This window comes from Acartia tonsa, chromosome 14 (genome assembly GCF_053477335.1).
Source record: "Acartia tonsa isolate MP-2025a chromosome 14, ASM5347733v1, whole genome shotgun sequence".
NCBI lineage: Eukaryota > Metazoa > Arthropoda > Copepoda > Calanoida > Acartiidae > Acartia > Acartia tonsa.
In genome coordinates, this window is record NC_137273.1 from 30,906,567 (window position 1) to 30,916,972 (window position 10,406).

The window sequence follows — 10,406 nt, forward strand, 5'->3', positions numbered from 1 at the left end:
TCCCAAAACACCCCCCCAAAAAAAAATTACCCCTACCTTGGGGGTGCCGTAGGCACCCCCAACGATTTTGGGGGGGGTATTTACCCCCCCCAAACCATTTTGGGGGGGGTAATTACCCCCCCCAAAATAAATGTTCTTTAAAAAAAAAATTTTTGGAGGGGGTATTTACCCCCCCCAAATTGAATGTTCTTTAAAAAAAAATTTTACTGATAGTTTATTTTAGGATAGGTTATATTGGTTTAGGTGATTGCCCCACATGGTTAAGCAATTGGCCCCCCGCAGGGGCTAGAAATAGGAGAGAAGCTTGTGTGAAAAAAACGAAGAAACGCCCCTTAAAGAGCGTTGCCACAAAAGGGACTATACCCCAATATAGTCCAACCAGTTAAAACAGTTCTTAACCATGATAACAAAAAATTTAATAGTTTGATCATGTTTTATTTGCTTGGGCCTTTATAAGGGCTAAAACCATCCCGGGGATCTATGATGTAATTGTAAAGCACTGAAGATTCCATAAAATAGATACCTAACTAAATTAAATATTTCATTAAATAATGAAAAAGAATTTCTAAAGGCGATTTCTTTTGGGAGGATATCAGGGTGTCTCAAAACTAGTTATAAAACTTACCAGGACCTATAAGACGCTTCACTTTAAAGTATAATCATATTGGTTCATTGGTTAGTGAGTTAATTATTGTATTTTTATGTTCTAAAGAATGAGATACTACTATATATTTGAATAGTAGTGGCGCCCTTAGCATCTAAGAACTCGTGTTTTCTAAAGGGTAAAAAGGGAGGAGAAAAATAGCCTAAAACCACTCATAGGATTGACCTATAATAGTGTGGAACCATCATGGGATCTATGTGAAGCTTTCCTAAAAAGGAGAACTCAGTATTAAAAGTAATGAAATCTGAAGCTATAGTCAAATAAACCTTACTTACTACTTTATGTTATAGGATAGTACTTATTAACTTAATAGATTAGGTAGGTGCTTTTTTTACATAATTAAATTACCCCCCCCAAAAATTTTACCCCCGGGGTAAATTAGTTTGGGGGGGGTAATTACCCCCCCCAACAGATTTGGGGGGAGTATTTACCCCCCCCAACAGACTTTAGGGGGGGTAATTACCCCCCCCAATCAAATTTTACCCCCGGGGTAAAAATTTTGGGGGGGGGTAAAAAAAAATTTCGGCGAGCTTCGCGCGCCATTTTACCCCCCCCAAACACGAAGTACCCCCCCCCCTAAAATTTTTTACCCCCCCCAAAAAAAAAAGCTTGGACGCCCCTGCATATCTATCTGTTTTATCTCTATTTGATTATCCATCTACAAATCTATTGAATCTTTCAGTCTGTTTGTCTATTTGTCTTATTATCATTCAGTGTGTCTATGTCTATTTGTTTATCTTTCCTATCTGTATTCTTAAAACAGTTAAGGCTTCTAGAAACCAGGAGTATGCATCACATGTCTTTCTATAAATTTATATATCTCAATATACTGATGTTTGTAAATGATAATCTATGCCTGTCAGATTGTCATACCTGCACTCTTACCATATCTGTCTAACTTTCTGCATATCTGTCTCTCTTTCTGTATATCTGTCTCTCTTTCTGTTTATCTGTCTATCTTTCTGTATATCTGTCTCTCTTTCTGTTTATCTGTCTTACAGTCTTTCTATGTGACTGTTTGTCTATCTGTCTATCTGTATGTTTGTCTTAGTCATTTTTTTTACAGTTCATGATTTTGGAATCTAGGAGTACTAACTGTCTTTGTGTATATTTATTTATCTATCTATCCATAACTGTCAGCTGTACCTGCCATACTGGGAAGGGTTCTGGAATCCAGGAGTATCAACTGCCAGGATGCTGGCAACAGTTTCTGCATTGGTAACCAGGCACCTTAAAAAAATTACACAAATGATAAACATTGGACTATAAATTATAATGGTACTCGAAGTTTTATTGACAAACTTTTTCATTATTTGCTAAAATCTTTGGGTACTTCTATCAAATCATTATTAGTTAGTTAAATTTACCAGTGTCAATACGTTTCTACCAATGATTATAATTTACAGAAGGGTTAATATAGATTATCATCATTTGGATTCTACATGAATTTATCCTCCATTGTTATATACCTTAAGATCCCTGAGAATTAAAGCTCAACTCTACAACTGTAAAGTATCTGTATGTCTGTGTTTAATAAACCAGAGTTTACACTCACTATAAAACACTCTAATATCACTCTAACAATCACATTGAACGAATCAGAGTACAAACTCATATTAAAACAATCTAATATTACTCTAATGTCATAATTTCTTACCTATTGACTAGAGAAACAATCACATTGAACAGATCAGAGTACAAACTCACTATAAAACACTCTAATGCCTCGTTAAAATCCTAAAAGTTCGATACTTAAGAATTTTAAACAATAACTTTTGTTAACATATTTTTATTTTTGCAATTTTCTAAGATTCAAATAAGATATCTAAAATGTAAAACTTCATAAGGCCGATCCTTAAAACTATGGTTGAAGCAATGTTAACAAATATAGATTTTATTTTTAAGTATCCGTCCCTGTTGAGTAGTCATTTCTATGCTTACTCTGCTGTTTCTAAAGATAGAGGCATTTTTATGTTATGATTATAATAACTATTTGAAAGTTTTTTCATTTTTTCCATTTTCATCTTTTTTCTCTCTTTTTTTCTCTTTCTTTCTATATTTTTTTCTAGTCTATCTTTCTCACTCTATCTTTCTCTCTTTCATACTCTCTCTCGTTTCGTCGCATTTTCATAGCAGCTTTTGAAAGGTCATTTAGGTTAGATTAGGTTAGGTGGGTGTTAATGATTGCCAAGGTTAGAAAATAGGCCCCGTAAGTTTAGAGCCCCCCCGCAGGGACTAGAAATAGTAGAAAAGCTACTGTGAAAAAGCGACGAATCCCGAAACTTCGTTTTCTATCCATGATCCTTTTTTTCTGTATTTATTGATAAAAAAATAATATAAAAATGCTCCATCCCTGCGAACTAAACCAGAGCTACCCTTAGCTCCATGGAAGACAGCTTGTACTAGATCCTCCAGGGGTACCCCAAGGCAATGCGCAGCCTTCTGGGCACTCTGATAATATTAAATATATGTTATTTAGTGGTTTAATGCCCGTACTTTTTAATCACCCTCCCTCCTCACAAAAAAGCTTCGACGTCTTCGGTTAGGAATGGGAAGATAGATTTGTAGAACATCAATAAAGCATTTAAATTACAATGATATTATACATAATACAGTAAATTAAACTGATACTCAAAGTTTTATAAAGACATTTTCTCATTAGTTGCCTTGAAAAGTTTGGGAACTAATAATTCAATTACCAGAAGAGGTAATTTAGTTGATTATAATTGGGATGTACATCAATTTATCATCCATTGTCTTATCCCTTAAGAACCCTGGTTCGTACCTGTTGTTTATTGAATGATGGTCTGCCAGCTCGTTGTGCCACTCCTGGGGTTCAGTCAAGGTTATTTATAGTCAATATTGCTAATAAAAAGTTAAGACTCGCTTTTCAAAAAATGACGTCATACTTGCTTACCATTGGATAATTAAAATGTATACTGTCCTGCCATTGGTCATTTAAAATGATTGCTGGCCTGCCATTGCATTGGTTAATTAAAATGTTACTTGCCTACCATTGGTCCATCAAAATGTATTCTGGCCTACCTTCATTGGTCCATAAAAATGTATTCTGGACTACCTGCATTGGTCCATAAAAATGTATATTGGCCTACCATTGGTCAATTAAAATGTATACTGGCCTGTTATTTGTAATTTAGTCTGTGAATTGGTCATTTGTATATTTTAGAAACTATAGACAGATTCTTGATTTTCTAAAGAGTTATGGCAATATATGGATTGTGCCTCTATATATGCTGTAGACAACCAACCCTTTGATTGCACCACCTTTATCTAGAAGTTCTAAATGTGCATGGTATGAGTTGATCCTGTTTTGGGCTTTTAGGAATAAGTGTACGGAAGAGTTGTGGCAACACCTCCCTTTTAACATATATAACATATCATGGTGGCACACATCTTTAGCAAATACTGCACGCCACTGTTTTAAGGTCTTCAGTCTTGACACGGTTGTTAGTTTGTCTATTTACCCTTGTAAAAGCAGTAGGATATACCTATATTTCCCTACCGAAAAATCTCTATAAATTCTAGACCAAACTATTTTATCCCTAAGAAGGGGGCCTTTTAATTTTTGGGTACTTATTTGCAATTTAGGGTATCCACCTCATTTTTTGGCAGACAAACTTGTAGGTACATGGACTTGCGGACAATTTAAGAAGGGTAATCTTGAAAAGGGGTTAATCTGATCCAAATCAAGATATCAAAATAGTGGGTGAAGCTATATTTATAGCATCCTGTTTATTAATTCTGAGGTTTGTATAAATATTTTCAAATTGACTGTAAATGTTTCCTGCGGCACCCAAATGGCAAATTCCCGCCAGAACAGACAACACACCCTTCCATTCGCCTGTGCTGATTCTGAAACAAATTGTTTATAGATTAGCATAATTTTTTGATACCAACATAAGAAGCGAAGCACAAAAAAATATGCACGTACGAACGGACAAAGTGAATTTAAAAGCGTATGTTTAGTGGTCATAAATCAAAAATAAATTAATAAATTGAAGGTAAAAAATATTTGATATATGTTTTAAAATATGTATATTGTAGTAAATTATGTTGTACTTGATGCTCATTCATACAGGAAAGTTTCAGCTTTCTATCCTAAAAAACATTTCCCCCTTAGCGTTACAGATGGACGAATATACACAGTAAACATAGAGAAAAAAATAAAAGAGAGGAATCGAAGCAACTAGAAGACGAAAATAGGCAGTGGGCCTAGAGGCCTACTCAGCGCTGTTGCCGCGCTAAAATTTATTGCTATTCCACTACTTTTCAAATGGGAGGATTAAAGATTATTAAAATAAATATTTTTTTACTTTTTACTATTTCCATATTTAGGGCAAGAATATTAGATTAGATATTTTCGTTTTAATGTTTTAATTAAAAATTACATAGAATTTTATTTTTATTTAAAAAAATTTGTTCATTAAAGATGAATCCTTCTATTTCTAAAAAGGGGGAAATTTTTTTCATAATGAACATTCAGCTGATTCTGACCGCCCACGGCTGTTTGCCAAATATCGCTTTTCTTTTTATTCACATTATTATTTATGATTAACTTACAAAAAGCCCTGGGCGGCTTTTGATTTTCGTCTGCTTCTAAATTTAGGGATGGGGAAGTAGTATTTTACCATGAAAAAGGGGTGAGTATTCATCCTCTTATCCTTTTTCCTTATGACAGTAAATTATAGAGTAGCTTTGCTACTATAAATATTTAGAAAAAAAGTTGATAGGTTGCTAACGCAAAAAACATTTCTTAATCAATTAGTTTTTTATTTGCATGTCTGCGGACAATTATCAATATTAGAGTAAAACAATAGAGGGGTAAGGGGTTAAATAACTGTATGAACTCACCCCGAGGACCATGTGCCGACTTTCAATTGGGTCTTTGATAACTAACCTAAAGCGTCGGGAATAAGTCGCTACAAAAGGTACCCTAAAGAGGGATCCAGGTAGTTGTCTGGTTATACAATATACATCTATTTTTATAGATTTATTCATACAACCATGCAACAAGTTTAAATTCTTACCCTAGAGTTTTAACAGCCGCCACAACGCGTGTGTAGCCGTTGGCCGCTTCCAGCCGCTCTTCTTGCCGCTGCAGAGGTTTCACAATGCAGCTGCTTTCATTGCTGTCCAATAGATGCTCTCTGAAATAGACAAAATGGAAAGATAGAGTTATATAGATTAATTATAAATATCTTAAAATTAAATCTTTGGGGGAAGGGGGAGATAATGTTTTTTTGTGGCCCTATCTCTAAAACGAATGTTACAGTTCAAGGCATATTTCAAGACATATTGCATAAGTAGGGAACCACCCCTCATCCATGAAATTTTTTTTTATGTAAGATAACCCTGACCACAAAACATCAAAAAGATATTGTTTACCTTTTAGATTTAGCATCAAGGCCAGAAAGCATTTGATAGAAGATTTTGAAATTTGTTTCATTCTCTCCACGACTAACTACCCTCCAACGTTCTAACATCATTGCCTATATATATAGATAGATTAATAAATGATAGATAGATTGACAAAGGTATGATAGATAGATTGACAAAGATATAATAGATAGATTGACAAAGATATGATAGATAAATTGATGAGTATATGGTAATATAATTTTTGAAAGGAATGCGTTTGCAGGAGAATAGTGTCAGCAGTACTCTTTGAAATTGAATTGGGAAGGCCTGCCCTCCTTTTTTTTTCACTTCCTCAAGGTTTCCCACCCCCTAGCAAAAATTGTGCACGCCATTGGTTTAAGATCTTTAGTCATGACGTGGATTTGGGCAGAGATTTGAACCCGTCACCTCCCCAACCACGAGTATCTCACCTGGATGGAAGCACTGACAATGGCGCCAGACCTATCAAAGTCAACGCTGAAAATCTGAGAGAATTTAGTGGCGGCCATATTGGATCCTGTGCGACAGCTGCCAAATGCATCAAGTACAGTTGTTACGGCTTGTACCCTAGAAATAATAATATTAATACACATTGGGGCAGATAAAGAATCAAAGAATTTACCTATTTTAAGGTCTATTTCACCATTAAAAATAACAAATTTCTTAGAAATAGTTCTCAACTTTATAGAAACTATATAGGAATCATAGAATTTAATCATTTAAAAGAATCCTTCAAGAAATACACCAAACTAACTACTGAAAGACTGCCACTAGTATTCCCAACACCCAAAATTTGAAGACCTCAGCTTTAATAATAAAAAATTTATATAAATTCCAAAATGAAATTTTAAGTACATGAAAATTGTCAAAGTTTTAGAAATTTCAATAATAAATTATGTCGGCTAGAAGCAAAATTATGATCTTATTTTGATAACAAAGTTAGAATGCCTGGATGCTGTGAGTATTGGCGCAAAAAATGGGGACAAATTTCAAATTGTTTTGGCGTGTGACGTCATACCCCCATCTCTTTTCTAGGGGGTTTCTTTCCTCCTTCCCTTTTCTTTCCCATCACTTGTGACGTAAATAATCAGCCCCGTCAAATCAATTTAAAATTTGTCCCCATTTTTGCACCAATACTCACAGCATCGAATGCCTGTACTAGATTTTTTTATTGAAGCTGAAGGCTTCAAATTTGGTCTGCTATTGGCAGTATTTAAGGTGTATCTAGAATAGGATGTGAAGTGTGCTGGGTAACTGATGAAATAAAGTTCGAGTTGGGGTATGTATTGCATAATTATGATATTAGAGGTAAAAAGGTAAATTATATATTTATAATGGACTACTCTATTATATTTCTATTGGTTAAAAGTTTTTATATTTATCAAAAGCTTACTTTTCCGGGGTTAAAACAGCGCTGCCAGCCTGAGAGTTGGAGGTGGAAGAGGCCACGGTTGCCAGATAGCTCAGAAAATGGCGGAAATTGGTGGATTTTCCGCTGCCCGTTCTTCCCAGGAACGCGATGCTCTGGTCCTTCTTGGAGAAGAGCATAGTCCTGTGCGCGCTCTTGGCCAGGGTGTAGATGTGGGGTGGGGTGTCCTCTAGCCGACACTCCTTAAAATAGTTATGCTAGTGTATTTGGAAGTTTCCATAAAAGTGCCAGTCGAGCACAGAACCTTCCCCTTCCTTATTTTTTTCTTCTTCCAGTATTAGTAGTTTTCTTTAAGTTAGGTTATATTTGGTACAGGCTAGCGCCACAGGATAAGGGCTTCTCGCAGGGTATAGGCATTACGAAAACAAAACTACCCACTCACCCCTTAATTTAATATATTTAAAGCATAATAAGTGGATTATTGTGCTCATCAGACTCATCATTTGTTCAATTTAAAAGTAATTCCATTAATTAGTAAGTTAAAATTTTGAAAGCTTAGCAACTTTATAATCTAGAATTATTGTTACTGTTCATTTGTCCAAATGTTTGATTAGGTAAGATTCACTTTTATGTATGTTGTAATCCTTGTAAATTTATTTACCTTGAACATTTGAATAATTTTCTCTGAATAGATGGGAAGATCATTGCAGGGGTTGATGGATATCATACTAGGGCCAGCAAAGGTGTACGTCAGGTTGTTCTTATACCTGGATGATAGACAGATAGATAGATAGATAGATAATAGATAGATAGATAGATAGATAGATAGATAGGTAGATAGTTAAATAGGTAATTAGGTAGATATATAGATAGATAGATAGATAGGTAGATAGTTAAATAGGTAATTAGGTAGATATATAGATAGATAGATATAGTCCACATAGAATGAAAAACAAAAGTTTATTTGTAGATAGATAGATAAAATGAAATAAACAGATTTTTTACCTTTGTGACAAAGTGTGTAACACTGAACTCTCATTCAAATATCTAAAATATATGAGTTTTTTTTATAAAATTTTTTTTTATCTCTTAATTTATTGCTGATATATTAAAATCTAGAAGCACAGCTTTATCAAATTTCATCTGCAGTGTTTTATTCGCAAAAAAGACATAATATGTATATTATTTTCCGAAGTTATGGAAGGTAGAGGTTGCAATTTTTACCAAAGAGAGCCAGATTACTTTTTATCTGGTTTTGATGCTGCTCTCGCGATATTTATGGACATAAATGTCCTGGGACATATTTATCAAATAATAAATGTTATCGATATAGAATACGTAGATATTGTAAAAGATTCTCGCATACCCACATACAATATTTTTCCCTGTTAGCTAATATACCATCCTCTTTATATGTAACTTTACTCCATCCCCTTCAGTGACCAATATATGAGGACTATTTCAGCAACCCAATTGACGTAAAAAAATTCCACTGTCACAATATCCACGTATTCTATATCCATTGTTTTTACCTCAGTTGGGCCAAATCTTCAACTTTATCAAAATTTGAAGGATTTGCTCGTTCAATGTCGTCCTCCTCAACCTAGAAATAGATAGATAAATAGGTGGATATATAGATAGATAGATAGACAGATAGATAGATAAATAGTTAAATATGTAGATAGATGGATAGACAGATATATTTGCTCGTTTAATGTCGTCCTCCTCAACCTAGAAATAGATATTTAGATAGATAGATAGATTTATAGGCAGATAGATATTAAGATAGATTTAAAGTCTTGCTCTTTCAATGTCGTCTCACTTAACCTAGAAATAGATAGATATATATATGGATAGATTATGCTTTTGAAGAAATATAATAGAATTAAATACCTGAATGACGTCATCACTTGACTGAAGCTTGACATTGATAAGACCTTCACCATTCTCCAGATTATCATTCTGTTCATCCCCAATCTTAACATATTCATTTAGAATACCTTCAGTTAAATACCTCGTTGGGACTGGATTTCCTTCGATTTAAAGAGTTTATCCAGAGAATCCAAGTGCAGCATACGCTTATAATGGGATGGGATACTTTAACGCCCATTATATTTAGGGAAAATTAGCCAAAAAATGTTAACATTATCATAATTATGTTGAAACTTTACAAAAGGATGTTGAAATGAAAACTATAATTTAGAAACAAAAGCTACTTATTGGTGGCTGAAAGGGGTTTTATTGAAGCCTTTTTTAGTGCCTATAAGAAATGACGTCATACTGGCCTACTATTAGTCAATTAGAATATATCAAGGCCTGACATGGGTAATTTATTCTGTGTATTGGCCTATCATTAAACACTTGTCTATAGCCTTGGTTTGATTTTTAAAATATTTTCATTAAATTTATAAAAGATGTTTGGATAAATAGAAGGTTAAGTATATAAAGAGTTTATGTTATACCTGGAGGGCGGGTGTAAAACCATCTCTGTGCACCAACCAAACCCGATCAGAATCTGTACAGTCCAAGCTGCCATCAGTACCAACCTAAAAATGGATATAAAATATGAGTGGATATTATGACAGGGGGAAAATTGTCGTCAATTTAGGTTGCTAACATGGACATCATTTATTGGTAAGTTCGTTCATCCAGAAGGAGGAGAGGGAATGAGGTAAAGGGGGTGGATGGAGGGATTACTATTTTTGCCAGCTACAAGTTTCATTTTATTAGATTACATAATAATCTGGTGTAAGATCCAAGTAATAGTACATCCATTGAACTAAAGTATTAGGTTAATTATATTGTAGCTAAATTTATAATATTGCCTGAATTAACTAGACGGACTGACACTAATTAAAGAAAAGCTTCGCCTTCATCGATAAAATTATACTTAAAATTTTAAGATATTTTAAAACATCTATTTGAGTAGGTGATTTGTAATAAAAAATGCTGAAT

At 34.1% G+C, this 10,406-nt stretch overlaps 1 protein-coding gene across 1 annotated transcript in view; it reads right to left on the reverse strand.

The window, feature by feature from the left end:
- The window catches only part of LOC145305407 (unconventional myosin-XVIIIa-like), a 201,893-nt gene that overhangs the window by 157,247 nt on the left and 34,240 nt on the right, over window positions 1–10,406 (reverse strand). Inside the window, exons 3-17 of the mRNA XM_080147025.1 lie at window positions 9,914–9,997; window positions 9,345–9,428; window positions 8,984–9,054; window positions 8,457–8,498; window positions 8,113–8,218; window positions 7,476–7,693; window positions 6,514–6,649; window positions 6,071–6,174; window positions 5,713–5,832; window positions 4,468–4,537; window positions 3,450–3,491; window positions 3,018–3,115; window positions 2,578–2,615; window positions 2,322–2,400; window positions 1,811–1,894 (exon numbers count right to left, since the gene is read on the reverse strand). Of these exons, the coding sequence (XP_080003151.1) occupies window positions 1,811–1,894; window positions 2,322–2,400; window positions 2,578–2,615; window positions 3,018–3,115; window positions 3,450–3,491; window positions 4,468–4,537; window positions 5,713–5,832; window positions 6,071–6,174; window positions 6,514–6,649; window positions 7,476–7,693; window positions 8,113–8,218; window positions 8,457–8,498; window positions 8,984–9,054; window positions 9,345–9,428; window positions 9,914–9,997 (1,376 nt within the window). The remainder of the gene's footprint in view (window positions 1–1,810; window positions 1,895–2,321; window positions 2,401–2,577; window positions 2,616–3,017; window positions 3,116–3,449; window positions 3,492–4,467; window positions 4,538–5,712; window positions 5,833–6,070; window positions 6,175–6,513; window positions 6,650–7,475; window positions 7,694–8,112; window positions 8,219–8,456; window positions 8,499–8,983; window positions 9,055–9,344; window positions 9,429–9,913; window positions 9,998–10,406) is intronic.